General features: G+C 38.4%; 1 protein-coding gene across 2 annotated transcripts; it reads right to left on the minus strand.

Annotated features, from left to right (window-relative positions):
* Nucleotides 1–744: 744 nt before the first annotated feature.
* On the minus strand, nt 745–2,150 carry LOC106942729 (protein FAM26D-like). 2 transcript variants are annotated; one of them, XR_001423706.1, is made up of 3 exons: nt 2,086–2,150; nt 1,274–1,734; nt 745–1,169 (listed from the first exon to the last, which is right to left on the minus strand). XR_001423706.1 is itself a non-coding variant. In XM_015026070.1 (2 exons), the coding sequence occupies exons 1-2, from the start codon at nt 1,730–1,732 to the stop codon at nt 1,023–1,025; spliced, it is 606 nt and encodes a 201-aa protein (XP_014881556.1). In that variant the 5' UTR covers nt 1,733–1,770; the 3' UTR covers nt 745–1,022. The 2 variants fall into 2 exon arrangements, 1 of the variants encoding a protein (XP_014881556.1); XM_015026070.1 differs by lacking the exon at nt 2,086–2,150 and having other exon boundaries at nt 1,274–1,770.
* Between the last annotated feature and the right edge of the window lie 10,153 nt (nt 2,151–12,303).

A 12,303-nucleotide genomic window follows, 5' to 3' on the forward strand; every position in this document is an offset into this window, starting at 1 on the left:
AGGAGAAGTTAGCCAACTAGCCTACTCAATGTTTTTGCTTTACTTACTATAGCTTATTAAGACTGAAATTATTCTTGAATTAAAAAAGACATAAACACAACAAGCAGGCTATTGAAAAGACTAATTGTTGCAACACTGATAAATCCCAGCTTGACACAGGAAGAAACTGTACTTTCACTTGCATGTCTTGACATGCAAGTGAAAGTACAGTTTCTTCCTGTGTCAAGCTGGGAAAAGTCAATGTTTCTCTGCAAAGAAACATTGATCCCCTGTTAAACTTGGATCAACTAATGAGAGGTGAACAGAAAAAAACAGACTGTTGCTAAAATGTAAATTATCTGTTAAGTGGAATTTATTTGTTTTTATTGAGTGAGGTTTGTTTCACTACAAACCCTCAAAGTTGTTCAGGTTTTGTGATGCCGCTTGATCTCTAATGTTCTCTAATAAACCTTTGATGCCTTCACTGAACACAAATAGGTAGACCCTTTTTTAATTAAGAAAGAGCAATTTGTTGCAATTAATTTTATTTAGAAAAGTCAGAGTGAAGATTATCTAAAGCTGGTGTCCTGTTACATGAAAAATGAAAATAAAAGTTCAATATGAAGCCACACCCAAAGCATCAAGCTAGACACACGGAAAAGAGTCACTGTTAAAGGGCAACGACAGCTTTGACTTGAATATGATGATTTAAAAATTATACAGAATATAATGTGTTTAAGAAACAAAAAAGTGACATTTAGAATGTATAATACAATGAATTATGTAAACAGGAAATATCCTTTAAGAAAACAAACCATTTAACATAACATCTTGAAAGTAGAGAAATTGTTTTGTTATAACTAGAAGTAAATTTAGTATATCTTTCAAATGTTTTATTATCCGCCGTAGCACTTAAATAATTGTTTGCATCCAACTAGAACATGTTTTAACGTTACTCTAGATTTTCTGCATTTTGTCTGACTGTTCAAATTGGTATTCCTTTTTCCCCCCCAGATGTCCTTGTTTTCTTTTCTGAATTTCTGTCATCCGCTGTTCTGCACCTGTAGATGGATGTCTTGAGCGTTATTTGCATCGTCTGTTCCTTCTTGATGTTTGCAGCAGAAGGACTTACAGAACAAATAGAGCTTAAAAACTGCAGTGAGAATAACTGCAACCCAGAGTCCAATGACCTTTTTAAAAAACACATAGAGAAAATGGACATAAAAATAATGTAAATGTTTAACAGCTGTTTATCTGTTGATGAATGTAAAACAAGTAAAAACTCGCTGCATACCTGAGACGTGGCGTACCACTCCAGAGTCTGGATCTCCTCTCCATGAGACAAATTAGCTGGTTTACACCATTTCAGAGGGGAAGCAGTCTCACTGGTTTCATAGTGTCCTGACCAGTTGGTCCAAAAACAGGCGTAATAACGTCCATCCATGAACAATATTATACACCAGGTTACAGCAGGAACTAGACCATGAAGGACAGTTTCCACAAATGATTTACACGATTTACATGGATGTTCAGTACTAAGCATGAGCAGAAAGACAATTAAAGCTGGAGCTGAGAAAAATGATAAAGCAGAGACGGCATTCAGTTTCGACTGACAGGGACAAACAAACTCCAACTCTACAATTTTCTCAAAGCAGAGAAGGATCAGTGCAAAGCCAATGTTTGATGCCAGAGGATTCTTCTCAAGTTGTCCCTTCACTGCTGAGAGCCATTGTTTTACTGCTGCTATGTTCATCTCTGCAGAAAGAACAATTCAAATAAAAGCAACGTTAGCTTTTAGTTTATTTTATTTCTAAAAATATGAACTCCACCTGTTTAATGATCTAACTTCACTATGAAATAATTTATGCTTCTAATGAAGCAAAACATAACCAGCAAGTTTAGTTATGACATATTATATCTGCTCTTAAAAACAACACGGCTCATGGTAGAATTAAAAACATCAACTATACCAGCACTAACAACTCTCTTTTAATCAAACCAAATACAACACCAACTTCATACTGTTACCTGGTTGTCAAAGTTAAAACTAGACCATTTAGTTTTTCATAAAATTAAGCTTGCATTGTAGAAATAAATTGTTTTTACTGTCAGCACAAAAACCTGTGACAAGATCTGAAGTTAAAAATCTCCTTCTTGGTGGCGTGGCTCGGTTTATTCGCTCTGATTGTACCTAAACTGTTTTGTTTCATTTTCATTTTTCAGTCACAAAACAGTCAGTCACAAAACATATTTGCATTCCTAGATTACCTTTCAGGTAATGAAAGGTAATCTAGGAACCTAGATTACCTTTTCAGGTAATCTAGGTTCCTAGATTACCTTTTCAGGTAATCTAGGTTCCTAGATTACCTTTTCAGGTAATCTAGGTAAATGTTTGTGAAAAATGCAATGTGCTCTAAAAGAAGGCATGTTGTTAAGTGAATGAAAAACAGACATGGAGGTGGTGAGAAAGTGTGACTAATAAAACAAGACTAATTCTTTATAAGTATCAGTATTTATAGAGAACTATAAACCTTAGTGGAGACCAATTTTTAATGATTTTGTTAGTTTCTTTCCTACTTTTGTTCACTGCTGGGCTTTCAGCCAAGGGTGAAATTTGTACTCTGATGTTTTCGCTTTCTTCTTTCACTTTGTATGTGTAAATAATCCAGTTGTATCAAATTACTAATCATTGCATTTTGGTTAATGTATTTTTGAACCATGGAGAGAATCAAGTTGTACTGCATATTTTTGAACACATTATTTTTTGGGGGATTTGATATGTTTGAGTCATTAGATTCTTACAAAGCATAACAAAAATTATGTCCACTGATCAAACCAGTGGGAAGACGTGAACAGGTTCATCCCCCCGCGCCTCCCTCCGTTGTCAAATCAGGTCAGGTTAGTGGTCAACCATACATTTAGAAATGTTCCATCAAAATGTAGTTAAACTGTGCAGACGTTAGAGAAAGAGACATAATGTCATTTATAAATGTTTTTTTTTTACGATAAAATGAGTCTGTATCAGTAAGCGTGGTTCTCGTGGATTAATTTGCCCTTATCAGTGTCTGACAAGCAGAACTTGCAGTATACACTTTTTAGATGACAAAAACATAATGTTGAAGATGTGAAGATTGTAATATACAATTTTAAACCTAATTCTGTAAATAAACACTAACAATGTCATGGTTAGTTTTAAAAACAGTAGGTGATGGAACAAACTGTTTTTGTCTTACTATTGAGGTGTTTTTACCTTTCAGATGATTTTGTATTATGATTTCCTGTACGGCATTCTTAATGATACATTTTCAAATGCAAGCTATTTTTTTAATTATAAGAGTAAGAAACAAATGGAAGCCATTTACCTGAAAAGTGTGTCAGAAAATATAAAGATAAGAATCCCTTAAGTGTCTCCTTTATATTGTCATCAGTCCTGAACCTGCATGTTATTTATCAGAGGAGAGACTGAAGGAGGAGCTGTCAGACTAGCCAATCAACTGCTGTTTCTTTACTTTACCTTATTGAGACAAGACATGAAATGATGCTTAGATCTAAAAACAAAATAACACATGAACACATGAAAAATCATCTTTATTGAGAGGTTAGCTTGGTGTGAAATATGTGAAATTTAGAGCCAAACTAACAGCTATAGCTGTGACTTCGCCTTGCTGCCCCGGCCACGCCTTCTAGTAAAAACTATTTGTGCTTTGAAGCAAGTTCAGGGAAATGAAGAAAAGATCAAAGTACATCACCTTTTATATTCACCAGTCCTCTTACAAAGATGGGAGGACAAAGAGTGTATCCCACCAGTTTCAGTTTACTTCACCACTCTGGTATTTGCTCCTGCAGACTGTGACCGTGGATGGTTCAAACCCAGTTCAGAAATACCCTTTATTATGCGTTTCCAGCGAGCTGCCTCCAACATGAACACAGCAATCAATTTTAGCTTTATAACTAAAATTGATTGCTTGATTGAAATAAAACAAAGTTTGAGCATAGTCTTACCATGAGATTGGTCAAGCTGCTCTCACCTCTGCAGAGCCATATAACAGCAGGAGAGAGATCCTTGATCCTGGAGACTGCATTCAGACCATACCAGATAGTTTGGTAGACCCTGTTCGATTGGGGACTAATATTGCAACATTTGTTACATTTTCAGAACTGTAGTTTGCATTCACACTGCACTGTGTTAAACGACTAAAACTAACTGAAAAACCTGTTCCCCGCATCGCCTGTGGGGGCGCTGCACCAAGAACTGCTGAAGGAATCGACACAAAACCTCTGAAGAAGTCCAGCGCAATTTCCTTCTTCACAAAAAGTAAACAAAAAACGGAGCAGTGTCTGATTTTGGCGTTTGTAGGATTTCTTCATTGATATACATTACAGGTTTGGACATCGCCTGTTAGCCGCTAACGCTAGCGATGCTCCTACAGGCGTTACTTCGCGGTGAGTCTGTCCACTAAACCAGGCTGTTCCAATGCGGGATGAGCAGGAATCTGTCACAAAATTATCGCAGCGCCTTTATTTCCTACCCGATTTCTATAAACATGGCTTAAATTAAAGCTGAGAAAATTGCTGATGTTTGTAAGTATTCTCCCTTGATATAAATCTGTAAACAGTTTGGTTTCTGTCAAGATTCAAGAGAGGACTAAGCAAATTGCTCTTTTATATTGGTGAATAATAACATAATTGCTGCTGTTAATTTTATAAAATATAACAAACCATGACTCATATACTTTATATATGGGACATATGAATATGTCATCCTATTAGATGATTAAATATTTAAACAAACGAGACAATTAGTCCCGTTTTTGTCATTTATTAAAGGTTTAAAAATTACGGCAGCTGCAGAGCACCATAGCAATGGGGATTTAGCTGATAAACAGTATGTTAGAATTATGTTTGTTATTCTTACATTTGTAATTTTATGTTACTAGTTATTTTTCTATTTAGAGGTTTAGTGTTCAAATTTGTTGAAACTGTGGAGACACAATCATTCTTACATTAACCTCAAGCATGTTTTTACAGATTGTGACTTAGATCTTCCTGGGATACTCCTGAGCTGTAAACCTATCTGTGTGCTAATTAAGTTTCTGTGTCCCCCTGTTGTGTTTCTGAACTTGCATTCTACTGTCAAGATAAGATGTGGGTTTCACCCCCTCCATTCATTTTCACACCCTTCTTGCTAATAAAAGAGACAAACAAACTGAAGGTTTTCAGAACACATGATGAGTGGCTTGGAGAAGCAGTTCACTGTGTCTTCTCCTTCTGCAGAAGTTTGGTTGAAAACTCATATACGTTGTCTTTGGTTCTTACTTTTTTATGTAGTTTTGAGAAAATACCTATCAATTGGTGCCGTGACCCGGATTCTCGACGTATCCATTCGCTGACAGACGAAGAACGACGCGCTGAAACCGTGCACGGCCAGAGTCAACAGGACCTGGAAACAAAGTCCCGGGAAGTGAATTCTTCGCCAGGCCAGCATCCTACGTCCAACTTTGTCTGCCAATGACGGATTGACGAGATCCGACCAGACAAAATGAACCAACAGAAACGTGAGTGGAAAAGCGCTATTCGAGTTTGAGTCCCAAAATTGGGTTTGAGTCCCAGGGAAGGAGAGGTATTTTAGAGCCCCTCTCTGGATGATGATATCTCTTTACAGAGATCCTCGCGTAGGCAGGGAAAGGAAGGAGAGGTATTTTAGAGCCCCTCTCTGGATAAGGTGCCCCATAAGGGAAGATCCTCGCTTTGGCAGGGAATTCTGTGTGTGTGTATGTGTGAATGGTGCTTGATTTTTCCTTGAGAGTAAAACTTTCTGTCCTCGGAATTAGAATCCTAGGTGAAGAACCGGACCAGAATTAGTCTGGCCTAGAAGACTGTTCTTCAGGGGACATTAAGCGCTCACTTAGAGCACTCTCTTTGAAGAGAAAACACAAAATATCAAGCCATTGTAAGCTAAATTGCAGAGTACTGAAATAATGGGAAATAAGTGTTGTTGTAATTCCTCACTTGCTGAGGATCCCGAAAGGGATGAAAAATACATGCTGTCCAGATTTCCTGGTAGCATGACATACGTGTCAAAATGGGAAAAGAAATATAAGATAGATGGAAAATTAAAAATTGAACAATGGCAAACTTTAGTGGCAATATTAGAGAGCAAAGTGGTGGGAAGAAAGGGAAGGAAGAGAGAAAGAAAAGAGAAAGAGCTGAAATGTGCTCAGCAGTGGTTAGAAGCAACTTTAGAAAGAAAAGAACAAATTCGGAAAAACAAACAAAAAAGGAGTAAATGTGAGGAAGTCACTACTTTGTTTGTAAGACCAGAAGATAATGAGCCTGTAGTTAGTGTAGTTCAAACACCTTCCCCAGACATGCAGGCCCCACCACCCTCAGCTCCTCCAACTCTCACTCCAGCACGAGCCCCACCTGCCAAGCTGACCACAGACCCAGTGTCAGTTTTCACACCTACTAACATCTACCCTCCCCTTCCAGTCTCCCCACCACCATTATATGAAGAAGAAGGTGCAGGTCCAAGTGACCAGGGACATTCATATGATCTGAGAAAGTACAGAACTCCTAGAGTTATGTACAGCCCTGATTCTGAAGGGACAGAACAATATCCAATGATCCAGGTCCCAAACCCTAATCCTAGAGATGCCCAGTCGCCACACATTTATGTTTTCAGGCCCTGGACCTTGGAAGAGGCCAGGAAGGCGGTGGAAGGAATAACACCTGTAGCAGAAGACCCCGATAAGTGGATAGAAGACATGACTGGATTAATCCATTCATATAGACTAAATGGGGTAGAAGCAGGAGAAGCAGCCATGTCCTCATTAGGGAAAGATTGGGCAAAAGTGAGGGGAAATTATACAGGGAAAGCAATTTAAAATAATATTTTAGCTCCAATTCCATACCCTCCAGGAGCTAACCCTGCTCTCTCTGATAATTTTAAAGCACAATGGGACCCATTATGTGAGAGTTAGAACAACTTTCCGCAAAAGGGCAAATTACAGTCATCTGTCAGGAATTAAACAAAAAATCGGAGAAGAGGTAGATGATTTTTGGTTTAGATTTGAAAAAGAGTTCAAAGTTCATAGTGGGATCACTTTTGTCACAACCACACATTGTGATAAAACGGTGTACGATTCTGAATCCAGCCACATTGCTTCCACTGCCAGAAGATGGAACGCCACATAACTGCCTAGAAGCTACAGAGCACTTGCAGCTTCCTAGGCCAGACCTACAAGACACTCCTTTAGCAACTGGAGAAGTCTGGTTTGTTGAAGGGTCATGTTCAAGGGACCCTACAGGAAAAAAATCAGACAGGTTATTCTGTTGTTGCTTTGCCGAACGAAATAATAGAAGCAGAAAAACTTTCCAGCACTCATTCTGCGCAAGCAGCAGAATTGATTGCTTTGACTAGAGCAGGGGTGGCCAAGTCCAGTTCTCGAGAGCCACCATCCTGCAACTTTCAGATGCCTCCCTGGTTCAACACACCTGAATCAAATGAATGGCTCGTTATTAGGCCTCTGTAGAGCTGATCCCGATCTTTTGGAGTAAGGATACTTCTAAAACTTGCAGGATGGTAGCTCTCGAGGACTGGACTTGGCCACCCCTGGACTAGAGCATGTGAACTGGCTGAGGACATGCAGCTGACAAAAATGCCCTAGGTTACCTGGAGCAACCAGACGAAGCACAAAATCGAACAACAGCATGGTCAACGGCCTTTGTTATAAAGGCCTGTTCATCCTGGTTTTAGAAAGGGATGGGTAGCAGTACTTTCTACCCTGAGGGTATAAACAGTAAAGGGTGGATGTGTATGAACAGTAAGAAAACTATTTGTTACTAGATGTGTTTTTATAGATGTGTTCTAAGTTTTTCAAAGTCGTGCTGAGCAGCAGATTTTACTGGCAGTTGTTTCTAATTTATGCAGTCTAGTCTTTTGTGCTTCTGTTATGCCACCAAACCAGAACATAATCCAAAAAGCTAAAACACTTCCAAAAGAACTGTAAATCCCAATAACATTAAATATGGTTGTAAGGTTAGAAAATGTGAAACAGGTCAAGGGTTATAAATACTTCTGCAAGGCAGTATAAATTATGTTAAGAAATCAATTAAATCAGTAAACCAAGAAGATGGACAGGCTAATGAATGACTGTAATGAAAAAGAAAGTACACCATGTTAAGTCTACTTTATTTGTTTCACATTTAAGAAACAAGGCCATTCAAAGTGCTTTACCTCAGGAAACATCACAGAGTCACCAATTATGAAATGAGTAATAAACATCACATTTTATCAAATGTCACTAAAATCATCATCACACATCAAATATGTTGATCAATGTTCAATTTACTACTAATCAAAGAAACTCTAGTCTAGATTTAAAGTAACTCAGTGTTTTGACTGTTTTGTGGTTTTCTGAAAGTTTGTTGTGGTGCATAGAAGCTGAATGCTGTTTCTGCATATTTGGTTCTGGGGATGCAGAGCCACTGCAAAAACACCAAATCTTAGTTTTGGTCTAGTTTCTAATGCAAATATCTTGAAATAAGAAATAAGACAAAACTAAATTTAAAAGTAATTTATCAGCAAGATATAGAGGCTTGTTTTTAGTAAATAATTCCTTAATATTGATGAAAAAGCACTAGTTAATCTGGCAGATTAATTTACAAGGGAAAATTGTCTTGTTATAAGCAAATTTATCAGCCAACTAGCAAACCCAGATCATCATACAGTCATCACCATGTTTGACTATTCCTATTATGTTTTTTCTTGAAATTCTTTGTTAGTTTTGAGCCACATTAAGCAATAGTCATGATCTTTTAGCCATCTTCATGTTGTTAAAATCCATTTAGGTGATTTATTAATTCTGTGAGTCTGGTAATAGAAGGACCTGGGTGTAGTCAGAAAATTTGAATGCAACAATGGGTCATTTTTAGAGAAGTGCCAATCGATCGATCATAATCGGCCAATTTCCGTGAAAAGGTATGATCACCAAAACCGATCACATTTATCTCACTTCGCAGCCTCTGTGTGCAGCTTCTCTCCTCTTTTCCTTCACACTGCGCAAGCGCGCAGCAACAAAGCTAAAGAAATAACCCGAAAATAATTCAAGTCTTCGAGCTGGCGGTGTAAGACACTGGGATCTGCTCTTGCTCTCAGACCACTGTTATGTGCTGCTGGTAGTAATATTTCACAGATGTAGCGCCGCTCAACCTCCACCAGAGTGAGCTCTCACACCGAACCTCTGCTTAAAACTTCAATATATACAGAAAAGATTTTAGATATGTATTAAAGTAGGTCTGTTATGACTAAATTAAAAACCTGATCAGGGCATCCCTAGTAATTTTAGTTAATTTGTGATTTAATAAAAGATTAAAATGGTCTGGTTTGATGAATGAATCATAATTTACTCCAGATTTTATGATATGGAGTAATTAAATGTGATTACAAAAGGACGAACTGGAGAAAATCCATAACGGAGTAGACACTTGTCACTCTTAAAGCCTGGGACTGGAGCTCCACCTGCTGGTCAAAATGAGAACAGTCTCTCCTCCAGTGTGTCGATTTTTTTTTATTTCTCCAATTGACGCCTCCATCCGAGTTTAAGACTCTAAAATGTCTTGTTGTGCAATTCCAGACTCTTCTCGAAATTTACGGAGCTCTATTAGCATTAATATTTCACTCACGGTATCGTTCTGAGCTAAGCTAGCATAGCATCAGTTGCTTTTGTGTCATTTTTGTATCATCGCTTTAACCCACTGTCAGTTCACTTCTTGTAGTCTTATGTGACGAAGTTATTTATATTCTAACAGTAGGCAAATTAAGAGTTATCTCGGAGCCCAGTCTGCAAGCTTAGAGGCTGGAGAGACTCCACTGGAAATGACAATAAAATTAGCTCTAGTTAGCTCTGGATGGAAATCAAAAGTAGTAAGGAAGAAAATATGCTTTCAGCCCGCTTCTGCGCAGATTTAAAAAAAATCTGTAATAAACGGGATCATCTCTTTTCCTTCTGAATCTTCTTTTATCACATACACTCCTGGTGTACTTTGGGGCTGCACAGTGGCGCAGTTGGTAGAGCTGTTGCCTTGCAGCAAGAAGGATCTGGGTTCAATTCCCAGTCTTTCTGCATGGAGTTTGGCCTCTCCAAATTGACCCCAGGTGTGAGTGTGTGTGCTCTTGTGTTGCCTTGTGACAGACTGGCAACCTGTCCAGTGTGTACCCTGCCTCTCGCCCGGAACGTTAGCTGGAGATAGGCACCAGCACCTCCCGACCCCACCAAGGGACAAGGGTGTACAGAAATGGATGGATGGACTTGGACTTGAACTTTGAACATTAACTTAGCAAGTTTAGGCTGCAACCGTTACCTGTGTCTGTTATTGCACAATAGCCAGCCCCACCTAAACCCGTGCAATTCTCATCGACTGACTATTGACTATTGACCAGCTCTCCAGTTAAAGGGTCGGGAAAGTTTCTAGTTCCTAGGGTTTTTACTCCATGGATAGTCTAGAAAACATTGTGTTTAAGCTGGTGGTGGGAGGACTCGTCTAGTCTCTGACTGCCTACAAAAGTTATCACCCTTTTCAATTATTAAGACAATTAACCCAGTAGCTCTCACGGTTACCTAGTCCCAATAATCACTTTTGTTAACGGCAGCTCTCTCCCTTGTAACAATGAGCACTTGTTGCAGACTAGATAAATTTTAGTGGCTCGGCTCGAACCCCAGGGTGATTATTTACTCATCGCCAAAGAAACCTATGGAGCCTCCATTTTCCTAGAACCATGTACATAGACTTTACAATAATCAGAAGCAACAGCAGTAATTGCGGACTCAGAATTAATTTCAATGTCCACAATCATCAACAAAATTTTATGTATATTTTTATTAGTAGCTTTAGCAGGGTTAAGTGACAGCAACTTATTTCAAAACAATTTACCAGTTACAATTAACAATTTTTAGATATCAGATTACAACCACATTACCTATCCCTTCCTTATCCTATCACTAGATTTTCTAAGAGGCTTTGGGGAGCAGTTGGACTCATACCCAGTAGATGTAATGTCCCTTTACAACAGAAATTTTGGCGTTCTTGGTCAGGATCCTGTCTTGTTGAGACAAAAATCCCCTTAATATGGAACAAAGCAGTCCTTTATTTTTTAGACTCTTAGATCCCAATCAATCAGTGACCTTTGTCCATTCACCAAGTCCATTGCAGCAGAGTTGGGGTCTTTAGGGCAGAGAGCAGGGCAACGGTCGAATCAGGAAACCCGAATCTGTGGGTACACGGGTCTTGTCCCTTACAGGTGGTGCGGAGTCTTTAGCCGGTTCTTGGATTCCAGGGCATCGTCATCTGCTGTTGGTCCTTCTGCATTATGTTAGCTTCTCTCCGGCACCAGGAACAAAGAACCCTTTGCTTCCTCTTCTTAGAGTTTATATATCTTTTGCTTACATGTGTGTGTATGTGGATGGTATAAGTGACAACTCAACCGTCTACATGGGTGGTTCCTACTTGACCTCTTAGCCTTTGGAAAACACCTAACATTTACCCACTTTCACTTCTCCTTTTTGTCCGCTCCTCCGCGAACATCTATTTACACTTCTTCTTTTTAATGGTTTTACTCTGCTTCTCAGCAGTCAGTCTGTCTCACCCAAAAAGCATCTTTTATTTTATCCTAATACTCTAATCTGATTTATATTTCCAAAAATTAACATTTGATTACTAAAAATCATTCCACTTAAATATAAACACCGCATGATTACTTAGACCCATAACATGTGTCACACAAAATCAAAGTACCTGAAATTTATGTCAGACGAAATCAGATCACGTCAAATAAAACGGCATATGTGATTAAGACTTTCTATATTTAACTACCTTTACTTCTAATTAACACTACTCTTACAATGAATCATTCTTTCAATCAAGAGAAATCAAAAATACAAGATTATTCATTCCTCTCAGGCTCTTGTTATCTGTGCTGCTTTCCCCAAACCTTTCACCTGCCGTCTACCTCCAACACAACATCAGTGATCTTTAATTACAACTAAACCATCTCAAGCTCAAATGTCAAAATCACATTTATAACCTTTTAGTTTCTCTGATTTAGCATTCATTTATAATATTATAACCATTACTTATTAGTTACTCTTATTATGATCATAATGTGAGTTATNAAAAATAGTTTAGACTATTCCTTGCTTTGAAACAAGGAATAGTCTAAACTATTTTTATACTTTTGCAGGCTGGAAGCTTACTTCCTCTTTCTTCAGGAAACCTGCCCTTCCTGTTTCATGGAACTCTCTATCTGACTATGAATTTTTTATGATC

Source organism: Poecilia latipinna, unplaced genomic scaffold, assembly GCF_001443285.1.
Source record: "Poecilia latipinna isolate Pla-1442-1.1 unplaced genomic scaffold, P_latipinna-1.0 Scaffold97, whole genome shotgun sequence".
Taxonomy (NCBI): domain Eukaryota; kingdom Metazoa; phylum Chordata; class Actinopteri; order Cyprinodontiformes; family Poeciliidae; genus Poecilia; species Poecilia latipinna.

Coding starts and splice junctions, on each gene's coding strand:
- LOC106942729 (XM_015026070.1), bottom strand. CDS start 1,732: ATGAACATAGCAGCAGTAAAACAATGGCTCTCAGCAGTGAAGGGACAA. Junction 1,170..1,273: donor AGTGGTACGCCACGTCTCAG/GTATGCAGCGAG, acceptor TTTTTTAAAAAG/GTCATTGGACTCTGGGTTGC.